The sequence below is a fragment of the Poecile atricapillus genome, chromosome W (genome assembly GCF_030490865.1).
Source record: "Poecile atricapillus isolate bPoeAtr1 chromosome W, bPoeAtr1.hap1, whole genome shotgun sequence".
Classification (NCBI taxonomy): Eukaryota; Metazoa; Chordata; class Aves; order Passeriformes; family Paridae; genus Poecile; species Poecile atricapillus.
This window is the reverse complement of record NC_081288.1, coordinates 102,647,538-102,660,581: the sequence shown is the minus strand read 5'-3', so window position 1 is coordinate 102,660,581 and position 13,044 is coordinate 102,647,538. Positions and strand designations below refer to the sequence as shown.

General features: G+C 40.2%; 1 protein-coding gene across 1 annotated transcript in view; it reads right to left on the bottom strand.

Moving 5' to 3' along the window:
* Positions 1-5,757: 5,757 nt before the first annotated feature.
* LOC131591693 (ATP-binding cassette sub-family C member 9-like) overlaps positions 5,758-13,044 on the bottom strand; it is a 69,836-nt gene continuing 62,549 nt past the window's right edge. The window contains exons 38-42 of the mRNA XM_058862640.1: positions 10,765-10,873; positions 10,443-10,546; positions 9,565-9,698; positions 9,233-9,295; positions 5,758-7,214 (exon numbers count right to left, since the gene is read on the bottom strand). Of these exons, the coding sequence (XP_058718623.1) occupies positions 7,077-7,214; positions 9,233-9,295; positions 9,565-9,698; positions 10,443-10,546; positions 10,765-10,873 (548 nt within the window). The 3' untranslated portion in view covers positions 5,758-7,076. The remainder of the gene's footprint in view (positions 7,215-9,232; positions 9,296-9,564; positions 9,699-10,442; positions 10,547-10,764; positions 10,874-13,044) is intronic.

Below are 13,044 nucleotides of genomic sequence, written 5' to 3'. Positions count from 1 at the left end.
CTGGCAGGACATCCATCAACAGAAACAGCAGAAACTACAAACTAAGGGCATCTGTTACCCTGAACCATCTTTTCCCTGCCCCCCCACCCCCCCCTTCATGCAAGAACAGTAGGACAAAAATAGTTTTTATCATCAGAATACATGTAACTAGTGCCCCTTGTCCAATGTAAGTTGCATAGTGAAGCTTGTTCATTACGTGCCTTTTCCTGGAGTTTATCCTAAGGCTCTGGGAAGAGCAACCCCAGACTGGGATTGTTTCCTTGCTTCCCCGTGCCTTAATTTATGGGGAGGCTGTAAATCAATTTCTAGGTAAATTGAACATGTGTTACAGTGAGTCTTCAGCTGTGTTCCTAGAATGTGGTGTCCCTTAGGCGCTTCCCCTCTCAAGCTCCCCGACTTTTCGGGGTTAAATTAAGATTATGCCAGTTTCAGAATGGAGATGTCATGTCTCACCTTCAGATTTTATCACAGAATATCTGGCAACTCCAAGCCCTCAAATTTCAGATGCTCTGGTGGGACCTGAAGAAGTAGATGGACCCAAATCTGAATGATTCAGCCATGAAAATCTGCAGTACTCAGAGTTTCTTTGACTTCCACCTTCCTGCCTATGATGGAGAAGTCTAATGGTCATATTGCTGCAGAAGTAAGGGCCTAATAATGTGGCTGGTAGAATAAAAATACATATAACCATTAAATATGCTGCCTTGGGGCGTCTGTAGCTGTGATCCTGAAGAATGGTAGTTCTGGACCATGTCATTTACACAAAGCTGCATTAGTTCCTTAGTTACATGCTTAAATATTTTACTGCACATTGAAGTGATATTTATGGATATAGCATGAAAATCTTGAAATAAATTAAAGGGAGAGTTAAGAAATGTCATGGGAATATCTATGAGGAACTCTTCTGGGCAGTCCTAGCTGGGACTGTTCATTACTTACTTATACCTTTAATCCAAAGGTTGTATAGCCATGTAATGTATTTATGCATAAAGCAGACTAATATACATACATGGGAATGAGTTGCAGGGGCCACTGAAATGTGCAGTGTGCTGTCATGAGCTGGATGCTGCATTATTATATAGCAGCTCATGGGATGAAAATCCCCATGTTCCATGAAAATGAAAGGAGGCATCTTGCATGTGATGAATGACAATTACACCTAATAGAAACCAATTAAAAATGTTTTTTTTTAAATAACTGTTTGTTTATAGTGTTCAGAATGTGGTTTATTGTATTAGAGAAATGAGCAGCCCCTGCCAGGAATGTCTGTTCTGTTTGCATGGGTAGTATCTAGCAGCAGACAAATGCTATCAATAGTGAATATTTAATAGTAACTGTAGGAAATAGATTTTCTAAAAATCTCTTTTCTCTTGACAGATTACACTTGGAAGCTTCTTGGCTTCATTCAAGCCAATACTTGAAGCTGTCCTGCGAAAACCAAACTGTCGCCCTGAAAACTCAGCTTTTGAGCTTGCTAACATAGTTTTCTAAAGACTTTCCCAAGACAGCAATTGTAAACATAGATATGTGTACATTCTTTCTGTTACACGTCTTGTGATGGGCATCTCTCATAGCCAGTGCAGTGAGAAAGTGTTATCCTGACCATCCAATCCCTGGCCGTGGTCAAAAGGGAATAAAAATAAATAAAAATAAATAAATATAAATCCTGGGAAGAAAAATAAACTTTCTCTTTCTTTCACCACACCTCGACCTGTATCCATGTGATCTATTCATCTTCAGCAGTAACACAAAACAGCATCAGCAAGTTGCTAATTTGTACAAGTCGGTGAACTTTTGCCTCATGACAATTTTTTTCATCATTTGAATACCTGATAGACTTTTCCTGCAGTTCTGCACAGAGGTCAATTCTAATGGAGAAAAAACAGAACAGTAAATAACCAATGAAATGATTGGGATGTTTGCATGGCAATGGATAATTTGATTTACAGTTTTGTTTTCAGACTTCTTTTAGTAGTCTCTTAGTTTTGCCTCTGAAAGGATTTAGTTTCCAAAGAAACTAACGAGTTCTTCACATGCCACCATGGAATTTATATCAGAGAATTTACATAACATATTTAGATTTTGAATAAAGCTTTTATAAGATGCTACTTGAGGATGCAAGTATGCTCAGTTAATTTTTGCTTTTAATCATGTTTAGTGTGAGAATCATTGCTCCAGAGAGGTTTTTACAAGTGGCACTGTGGTTTCAGTGGATATTTTAGAGTTGATTTTGACTGGCAGTATCACACTGGGGACACGGGGTTATAGTGCTTCCAAGGGGAACAAACTCCAGCTTCTGACACTGGATAATGGAAGCATGATAATGAAAACATGGCCCCTGTCCACAGCTTTTTTATAAAGGTAGCTGTTGACTCAAGTGCATTATATCTCCATTTATTTTTTTTTTAAATACCTACAAGCATTTGTGTAAAATGCTCATGTGAGGTTTCCTTCAGTTTTTCATGATGCATTAACAAAATTGCCTGTAAATGTATTGACATCTTTACACAATAAAGCACAACAGTCCATTGCTTTGGGGAGCAAAAGGAACACAATCAATTAAATGAAACAACTTACTGTACAAGGAGTTTTTACTACTTGACCACATTTGAAATTGTATTACTATTTTAAGAAAACACAATTCAATATTATTGCTTTCTGCAGAGGTTTTATATATAATGAGATGCAAACTTCTTTGTGCTGTATTCCTTTTGGTACTAACTGAGTTCTATGAAGGTGTATGAATTTATAGTAGAGGTGTTCTGCTATAACAAACCTAAAAGGGGCTTGTCTAAGTGCTTGAGAAGTGTTGAAGAATATATTCATTCATCTAAATGATACAGTTGGGAAAAGCAGACACACTCCTGCAAATAAAGAGCTTTTTCAGGTCTGCAGTGCAACTGGAACTTTTAAACACCTGAGATACCTCTTGTGCATATCACTTGGCCTAATGAAGCAGAGATCTCTCCCTACAGACTTTGTCTTGCTTGTGCCCCTGGCTTAAAAGAGCTATCCCAAACTGCTCAGGGGAAGTTCTAGTGTTTCCTATTACGATTAAGATTGGGCTCAGTAAAGATTGTATGGGATATTTCTAGTTTGGAAGGAGCAGGGATAAGCTGTTATGAGCTGTGATGAGTTTGATGAAAGGCCACATATAGGAAGGGAACAGTTTGATCTGTTCCAGCCCTTAGACCCAGCTCAAGGATTGGGAAAGATACCCATGAGCTGTAAGGTTAAGAAACACTGTTGTGGTTCTAATTTCTGTACCTAAAGGGGACCTGCAGCAAGAGACTGTGAGGAAGTGCAGTGGCAGGAAGAGGCAGGATGGCTTCAAACTGGAAGAGTGTAGGTTTAGATTGGATATGAGGAAGAAATGGTTCCGTCAGGGTGCTGAGGCCCTGGCACAGGGTGCCCAGAGAATGGGTGCCCCATCCCTGGCAGTGTCTGAGGCCAGGATGGATGGGGCTCTTGGCAAATTCAGATAGTGGAAGGTGTCCCTGCCTATGGCAGGGTGTGGAACAAGAGGAGCTTTAACGTCCCTCCCAACCCAAACCATTCTGTGATTCTATGATTGGCAACAACTTTGCTGTTTCTCTCCCAGAAACAGTTAGCAGAAAAATGAATGCAGGCAGGATAAGAAATAGTATTTAGGATCTATCCCAGAGATGACTTTACTCTGTCCATAGTTAAATTTGCACATAGCCAGTGATGACATTCAGAGCTCCTTTGCAAAAGGAAGAACTCTGTAGTTCTGAAGCACAGTATCACACTACTGAAAGCTTGCTTAGTTTAATGCTTAGAAAAAAAACCAACCCCAAAACATGATCTCACTAGAACAAGTGTCCCCCTGAAGAGCAGGGGTGTTATGACAGGAAAGACAGGAAAGGGGAAAGGAGAGTGAGTGCAGAGCCATGTGAGAGAGGAAATGGAATAAAGGGCATGGAGCTCACCTGGGCTATATGGGAGTGGGAGGGCATTGGCAGAATAAGGAGCATCCAGAGGTAGAAGCAGGAGACTTAAAGGTCTATGATACAAGGAGATGGTGAGGAAAAAGGAGCAAAGAGGCTGCGGAAGAGAAGAAGGGCCTACCAGCAGAAGAGGCAGTGTGACAAGAATCAAAGAAACAAAGTCTTCAGGCTGATGTTTCCTTTACTTGTGCATGTGACAGCCTTAGGAGACTGCTCCCAAATGGGACACATTTTAGACCTTTACATGAAATCAAAAGAAATTTTTTTCAAAGGTGTTGCCTCTTCTGCACCTTTTTCAGTAACAAAACAGCTGTGCAACCATTGGCAACACCCTCCTCCTTTAGAGGAAAACAGAAAAAATGTTCAGCCTAAGCACTTGGGGAGTCTGTACCGTCACATGGACAGCAACTATAATGGGAGGATATCTCCTTTGTCTGCAGCAGGTGGTTTATGTTTGTTATCTTGTAAAATTTGTGTATATTGAATAGGATTAATCATTTTAGAAATAGGATTGTGCTTTTAAACCTGCTGAGCAGCAGTGGACACACTGCAGCAGTCATCCAAAACTTCAGTTGTGGTGAGTGTAGCACTGGGGCCAATATTCCTGCACTGCTCCCTCCAAACAAATGGAGCACAGTGGAGCACGGGAGCACGGGAGCACCCCATCACCTATTCATTTTCTCACATATATATTTTTTTTCCCTTCACTTCTAATACCATGGGTGAGCAAAGAAAGTGCTTCTCATACCTGTAGTGGCTCTGGGACAAACCTAAGAGAAAAGAGGTGCTAATTATTTGCCCCTTTTAAATATTACAAGACACAGTTCCAGGCCCATGGCAACCCTTTAATGCAGTGGGAACAAGGATCTCATTGAACTGGCTGGCACCACTTCAAATAAATCAGGGTTGCATCATCACCAAAGACACACAGATCAAGAGAACTTTTTGTACTTCGTCTTTATACCCAGTCTGACAGTAGGGAATCCAATTATCTTTTTGCAGAAGACAATTAAATTAAATCAAGAATAATTCTGGACTTTTTGCTGTGAAATTTGCATAACAATTTGTGCTTCTGCTGCAGGCATCTGCTTTTCTAAAATGTATTTTATTTGAATGACAAAGGTCATCACAGGGAATAGATCCAGAAAAGAACAAAAATGTTTTCACAGCGGTAGCCAGGGAAATTGCGGAAGTCAATGTTAAAGACTGAGTTCTTTTGTTTAGTTGTGTCACACAGCTTTCTTTTTCAATAATTCAGAGAAAATAAAAATGTCCAAAAATCAATTTAAAAAGACAAACCACTGTATAATTTTTACACTGTGAGTCTAAATGTAATCTCAGTTTCAAATCCTGCAACTTCTCCAAAATTATTGCATTTCTGGGGGGGAAGGGGGGGAAGGGGGGGGAATGCTGTGCCTTATGTTATTTTAATGACACTAAAAATAGACTTAAGTGCACTTAGTGGTCTTCCTAAATCTTGTAGCAGCAGGTGAATAAGAATCACCTTGAATAGTACCAGTGAAGCTGATCTCTCAAGCTGTACATTTGAAAATATGCCTGTGAAACTCCTTCTGGATGCTTGGTGCCCATGGGTCAGTATCTAACCACATGTGAAAGTCAGGTACAGGTAACCTTTGAAAAGCTGCCTGATGTAAATGTGCCTAACTTCATCTACATTCTTGAGGATATAATTTGAAATCTAATTTAAATCTATTAATAAATTTGAAATTATAATTTGAAATTTATTCAATTCCAAATTGAAAAGTAATTGGAAAATCACATCTCTTTGCATTAGATCTTATTTAGAGGTAGGCCACAAATGTGTAAAGGAAAATAAAGGTTGTCCCCAAATAGAACTTGAAGGACAATGTCGCTGTTGGACACGATGTAGAAGTGTGGGCTTAATCCAGTACACTAGAACAAGTTGTTAGGAAAAGAGGTCTTTATTTTTTGAACTTTTCCGTTTTTATAGGGTTTTATCCTACAGGCTTAACATGATTGATTAGGGGAACACCACCTCTTGTCCCATTGGTGGGACAAGAGAAAAACACACTATCTACAGTTATACAGAACTGTTTTGAGAAAGTAAAATGGTTTACAAAGATTGTCCTTGAGCGAGAGAGCTCTCAAGAAACTTTCCCTTGGGAACAGATCAGCCACTGTTTACAGTGAATTACAGGCTGTAATTCTCTCAGGGTCAGAGAAATCAGGTCCACAGACAAAAGACATATAAAATGATCAGTGGTTGACTAATTACATGCCGTTTTAAGCAGAATATTTTAGTAGACATGATCAAAGGATTGGTTAATATCAAGTTTATAAATTCAGATCAATTTTAATATAAAGTCTTGAGATACTGTACAAAATTCCTCTATAAGTCTATCAAAGCATGCATAATCATAGGGTGATTTGAATCTTTAATGAAAGTTGTAAGAATTAATATGGATTTAGAAACTGACTGTAGGAGTAAACCATCATTGCACTGAAAAAAGTTCTGTCACCACTGAAGTGTGCTTACTAAAGTGAAGGACAGGAAGAACATCCTTATTCCTGATTAATTTCTTTTCCCTCATTCACTGTCCCTCTGCTACAACTTGGAGAGCTTATGCCTTTGGAGCACAGCAGACTGCCCCAAGTGTTATGGGCTTGGATGTCTCCTAATTTTTCCCTCTGGGGACAGAATGTATCTGGGGAACCTCTTGCTTCCCTGACAAACTGCACGATTTGATTGCTGGTTCCTGCATAACATAGGAAGTTTATAAGATCAGTGCATTCTTTTTCTCTCTTTAAACAAAAATAAAGTCAGTAAAAATTCTAAGGAAAATGCCAAATTCCCAGGAAGTAAAAACTTCTCCATTCTGTGTGTGCATGTGTGTGTGTGTGTGTGTGTGTGTGTGTGAAGTTTAATAGCTTTAAATAAAGTGCCATTTTTAATGCTTCAAGACATACATGTATTGCAATAGGCTTTATTATTTTGGAAGATGGAAGTGTGAAAAAAGACGCTCTAAAAAACAAAGCAAGAAAGGTAAAAGTGATGTTACACTGAGTAGAAAATATTTGCATTTCATCTGTTTAAAAATAAGCTGTTAAAATACATTTTGTGGCTGTTCACATGTCAGCCCGGACAAAGGAAGCGAAGATGCCATCTTCCTGGGAAAGCAGGTTCTCAGGAGTATCATATTCCAGGATGTTCCCTCGCTTCATGACGATGACCAGGTCTGCAGTGAGGATGGTGTGAACCCGGTGCTGCCACGAAGGAAAGCAAACAGAGGTTTTCATTTGGATAATTCTCACTAATGGGCCTCAAGCAAGGCAAACCCCATCAGGGAAAGGCTGTCCTTGTTCACAGTGATATTTGGAATAGATCCTTGTACTTTAACCTGTAGAGATCTTCAATTACTTGACAGCCTCTGCCACCAAGCCTGAAAATACTTAAGCATGAACTTAACCTTTTGCCATTATGGGCAGCACAGATGCTGGAATAAATCCTATGGCCCCACTGAAACACATCTTCCCCTGTGGGAAATAGGGATGAGAAGCATCCTGCACTGTCAGATGGCTTAGAATCCTGTTCTGCTCCTTGTTCTCTGCACCCCAGCAGTCTGCTCTCCATCTATCTCAGGGCACCCCTGGGCTGTTGCCTTCTGCAAATCCCCCTGAGATCTAATTTGAGTGCACTCCAGGCAACAGTATAATCCCATAGGCTACAGGTTTGAAATCAGTTTGAGTTTAATTTGAAGGCCATATGAATACAGCCAGTCAGGTATAGATGAGATGACCTCTTAAAAGTGTGATATTTCACTACACAAGTGGAAAGTCAGAGATCACTTCATGGGCTGGATTACCTTGACATGGTAGTTGTAATGTCAGCTGCATGTCTAAGATTTAGGTATGATCAACATAAATAGTCATGAAATTAAACAAACCCGGGAACCACACAACAAACACCTTCTTGCACTGTCCTCTCAGAAGCTGTGCAGTAGAAAGGAAGCAGAGTGAAAGGAGACTAAAGAGGTAAAAATAACTACCAAAGAGCCAGAAGTCCTGTAAACAGTGTGGACTGAGAGTCTACTTGTGAGTCTTCACCAAAGTGGTGAACAGGCCGTCCTCTTTGAGGAGTAAGTTTGAGGCAGTGTCACATTCAACTAGAAAGCCCCCAGAAAGGACTAGGATAATATTGGCATCCAAGATGTGAGACACGCGATGCTGGAAAAAAGAACAGAAAAACAGGTGGGTGAAGGAAGGATCAGCTGTGAATGAGGAGAGGAAGGAGGAAAAATGTGAGGAAAGCTAAATATTAATGTGTGCTGTTTCACTTGGGACACTGACTTTGGAAAGGCAAAGCCAAAGAAAAGTGAGATTCCAGCCAGAAGGACAATCCAACATGGAACTGAAGGACAGCAATCTAGCTACCAGAATCTCCAGTATTTACACAGCCAAGAAGTTTGGAGCACATTGTAAATGAGCTGGGTTAAGTGGCTTGCCTGACACAAACTACTCACTGACAGGTTTGAAACCAGAGTCCAGGAGGCCTGACTGTAATCTCTAACCACAGGACTGGATTCCAGACAAGGCAAATGAAACAGCTATTGAAACACGTATTTATCTCATGGAGAAAACCTCTGTTTCTTGACTAATGCTGCTGTCACTGGTAGAAATATTCTTCATAGTATCCACCACATGTCTATGCACATGCATGTATGAACATGCATGGCTATATGGAACTTTTGGGCACTAGGAGTGGCAGGAAAATGGGAAAGAACATCATAAACCCGTGTCTGAAAAGATATTATTTTGGGGGGTAATTCCCATTGATTCCAGTTTTTAAAACCTTTATTGTAAACCCAGCTTTTTATTCCAAATGAGAGAAAATATAACCCAGCTTGGAAAACCACACCAAGTATATGATGTAGATTTTGATACAACTTTCAGTAATGGTTCAAACCATGGTTTCAATTAGTTTCAATTTTTTAGTAAGAATGATTTCAAATATTGTTGGAGACAGTGCAGATGCTGAAGTTCCCTGTAAAGTATTTTTTCAGATCCAAGTGTTTTAGTTTGATAGCAAGACAGTATTTACTACAAAATTTCAGGTTGATAGTAGGTGTCTGATTTGTTCTGGTATCATGGGAATATTCTGGCCTCGTGGTTTAGCTCTATTTTGTGATGCTTTTAGTTTTAAGTATTGGTGTTTATCTGGGGAAGGGCAGGGTTAACTGCCTGAGGAATGAGGAAAAAAGAGCTTTTTCTGGCTTAATACTTACTGCTATTGTTACAACAGTGCGGTCAGCAAAGGCAGTCATCACAACCTTCTGCAAGATGTTTTCCTGTCAGAGGAAAAGGCTCATTCCAGTTGCTTCATCCTGTTACATTCTAATTCACATGTTTTCAAGCATATTCCACACAATCTCTTTCCCAGCAGGGAAATGTCACAATTGTGAAATCAGGGATTCACTAGAGCATTTCATTTTATCCTGAGAGAAACAAAAACACTGCCAGCTTTTTCTTCTACAGAGATCTCACAGCTTTGTGGCTGACACTTAGGGAAGATGCCTTTCTCCTGGTAGATCCTTAATTAGCTAATTGCTGTACTCACTGTGGCCATGTCAATAGATGCTGTGGCTTCATCCATGATGAGGATGCTGCTCTTGCGGACAAAGGCTCGGGCCAGACAGAAGAGCTGCCTTTGCCCCACACTAAAGTTTTCCCCTCCTTCTGTGACCATAGCATCTGTAACAAAACCAGTCCCTGTAAACATTGCACCCCTGAAAAGCTGTGCCTGAAAGCTCTGCTTGTGCACTATTCCAGGGCCAAGCAAAATCCCCATAAAAGCCAATAACCATAACCTTGACTGACCAGTGGGATGGAAGGATACCAAGAAAAATGAGCACAGCCTCTTGGAAAAGGAGAAATATATCACTAAACAAACAGTTGGCACAAATTGTTAGGAAATCTTGTGGGTTGCAGGGTAATATCTTAGTAATAAGAAATACACTTGATATGGAAATAAATATGTGAGCTTCCTTCATGTAATGGATCTGAAATTGTAAGAAAAATGCTCCATCAGTGTTTACAGCTCTGCTGGCAGAGCCAGCTTCTGCTAAAGGAGATAAAATTGTTCTTTTTTTCTCCTTACTAATAATCCCACTATGATCATAGAATCATAGAATATCCTGAATTGGAAGGAGCCCACAAGGATCATCAAAATCCAGCTCCTGGCCCTGCACAGGACAGCACTAAGAATCACACCATGATGCTGAGGTGTTTCAGGATTTTTCCAGAGTACATGGGAAACCAGACTATTCTTCAGCTTTTTAATAAGAATATTCTCTCTAGTACGAAGAGAGAATCTTCATTATGTGCCTGTCACTCCTACATGATGATCCAGAGTGTCAGATGGGATGGATCTGTTTATTTGTGTGCATGCATGATTCCAGTATTGGCCCATGACCCCAGAGATTGGTTCAGACATACCAAGGCCTCCTGGCAATGACTTGACCATGTTCTTCAACTGAGCAATCTCCAGAGCTTCCCAGAGTCTGTCATCAGTGCATTTGCATTCGGGATCCAAGTTAAAGCTGCAAAGAAAACCATAACAGGAGTCTTGTTACTGCAATTACTTTCAGGTTTTCTGAAAATTTAACACCTTGCCATTGTGTGTCACTTGGCAGGCTGAGCAGATGTATTGGACTGAGCTATGAAGGTTCCTTGCCTTTTCCATCCTCTCCTGTCCCACAGCTCCCGTGACAGGCAGGCTGTGCAATGCTGCCTGCCACCCCTGATGACATACACCTACCGGATGGAGCCACTGAACAGGATTGGGTCCTGGAGAATAATGGAGAGCCGGGACCGGAGCGTGTGCAGAGGCAATTTGCTGATGTCTATCCCATCAATTACTATCCTCCCTGTGTCAAACAACACATAGAACATGTGAGGGAATTGCACAAAGCATGTGATCCACAGGTAGCAGGTGGAAAGGTAGAACAGCCCCTCTGGGCTGGTCTCTAGATGATGGCACACTGTCTCTGTGAGCTCTCAGCACTGCCAGACACATGGGGAAGGTGAATGTATCTAAGAACACAACCAGCTTATCCGTGACATTGTCACCTTGCTCTTTTCCTTTTTCTTCCCCTCACCCTCCCTTAAGGCAAATTACATGTCTTCCCCTCTATATGATTAATGATAGCATCAGAAGGACAGTTTATTATGGGTCAATTACAGCCAAACAGAACAACAACAAGAGCAACTTATGTTGCTGTGCCTTTCTTTGTTCCCCTTGAATACTACAGTTGCTGAAGACATTTCCTTTGAGAAGGGGAACAATTTCTTTTGCATAATTTATGCATGGATACAGGGGATTTGAGATTACAGGGAAGGGATGGGTCAGTGAGGATATGGTAAAGTCTATTTCCATCAGGCACTTTTCCAGTTTTCATGTGGATTGCTTCACTAGGCAGCTGCACTCCTCCCTGGGATGTACCTATGATTAATTTCATCAGTTCTGTCTCCCAACAGTGAGAACTTAACCATGAACTGGCAGGCACATGGATATTCAGAGCTTTGTATGTGTGTCCCTTCTGTCATTTCCGTTGTCAAGATACTGCATTTTGTAGGTTGCTCTCTGTGTCCCTGTTCCAGTGGAAGATTTCATCAGCCTCCTAGCTGGACTACTTCTATTATTGTACTTTTTATGCTTTTATAAAAGTATGCTTTTATTATATGGCCAGAAGAATAAAGATTTTATCTGTAAGGTGCAAAACCAATTATTTTCACACTTCAAGAAATCCAAATAAGGTTATAGGACTTTTTCTTGAGACATTGGTGGTTGCATAAACTTAAGCAATTCCTTTGCTTCACAAATGTGGGTTAGCAGAAGATGAGGTAGAATAAGGAGGGAAAAATTAATATGGCATGCCTGGGGAATAGGGAGATGCATATTTGACAGAAGCCAGGGTGCTCAAGGAAAAGAAAAGAGGAGATGAGAGGACCTAAGGGAAAAAGTAAATTTGAGAGGAGTTGGGAAACTGGGAACAGATTGAGGGATGGTCAAGCAATACACAAGAGAAATTAGATGTTGTTTGAACAGAGGGCAAGAGAAGGGAAACACTATAGATCAAAGCAAAAGTAGGGAGATAAAATGGGACAGATACAAATTTAAGGAGATAATGAAGACTTAAGGAACAACATGAATGAAATTTTGGCTCTAGTAAGGTTACTCGAAATCTTATTATGTAACTTTTATTAGAGTCAGGACCCCACCCAGAAGTGGACCAGCACGGAAGCTGAATATGGGTCCAGCTGGGAGAGGGATGTTCACAAAGGATAAATAGAGTTTGATTAGAAAAGGCTTAGACATTCCCATTGGGAAAAATCAGGGATACAGAAGAAGCAGACAAAAAAAATACACAGAAAGAAAACTTAAGTAGAAGGAAATTTCAAGCTGGCCATAAGCATGGTTATTATTTCTTTGGAATATTTATAAATTCAGGAATCCTGGTCATGAGTCAGAAGCCTGTGACCATAGACACATATAGGCACAGAACCACAACAAAAGCAAATATTAGCTTCATCAGGTTCATTTATCCTCCCACATCTTACTGGGCTTTCCCTGGAAAACATTCCATGCACAATGGCTAAATTAGAAACATGGAAGTCTTTGAAACAAAAATATTACTTTCCAGTGGTTTTCTACATTCCAACAATAGCACACATGTATCTGTATTATAAATGCTGAAAAGCAGTTCATGCCAATTAGCTGAGGCAGTTAAATGCTGCAGGAGTGATAACATAGCAACATTTTTCCAACCCTTGAGTCAGATTCTGCTGCAGTTGTGGGGAAGCACAATAAAATTTGAAAAAATCAAGGGAATGGACTAGTTTCTTCTCTGCTCTGCTAATATTTTGACAGCTGTAATAAGTTAATGCAGTTATTCCTTAGGGAAACATTTAGACACTCCAGAGAGTTACATATTTTTTATCCTGTCTCAAAATGTGCATATTATTTTGTCAGACCATATGCAAAATGTTGTTTTTTTAAAATTAGAAATACATTCTGTGCACAACATTTCCTGGAAGA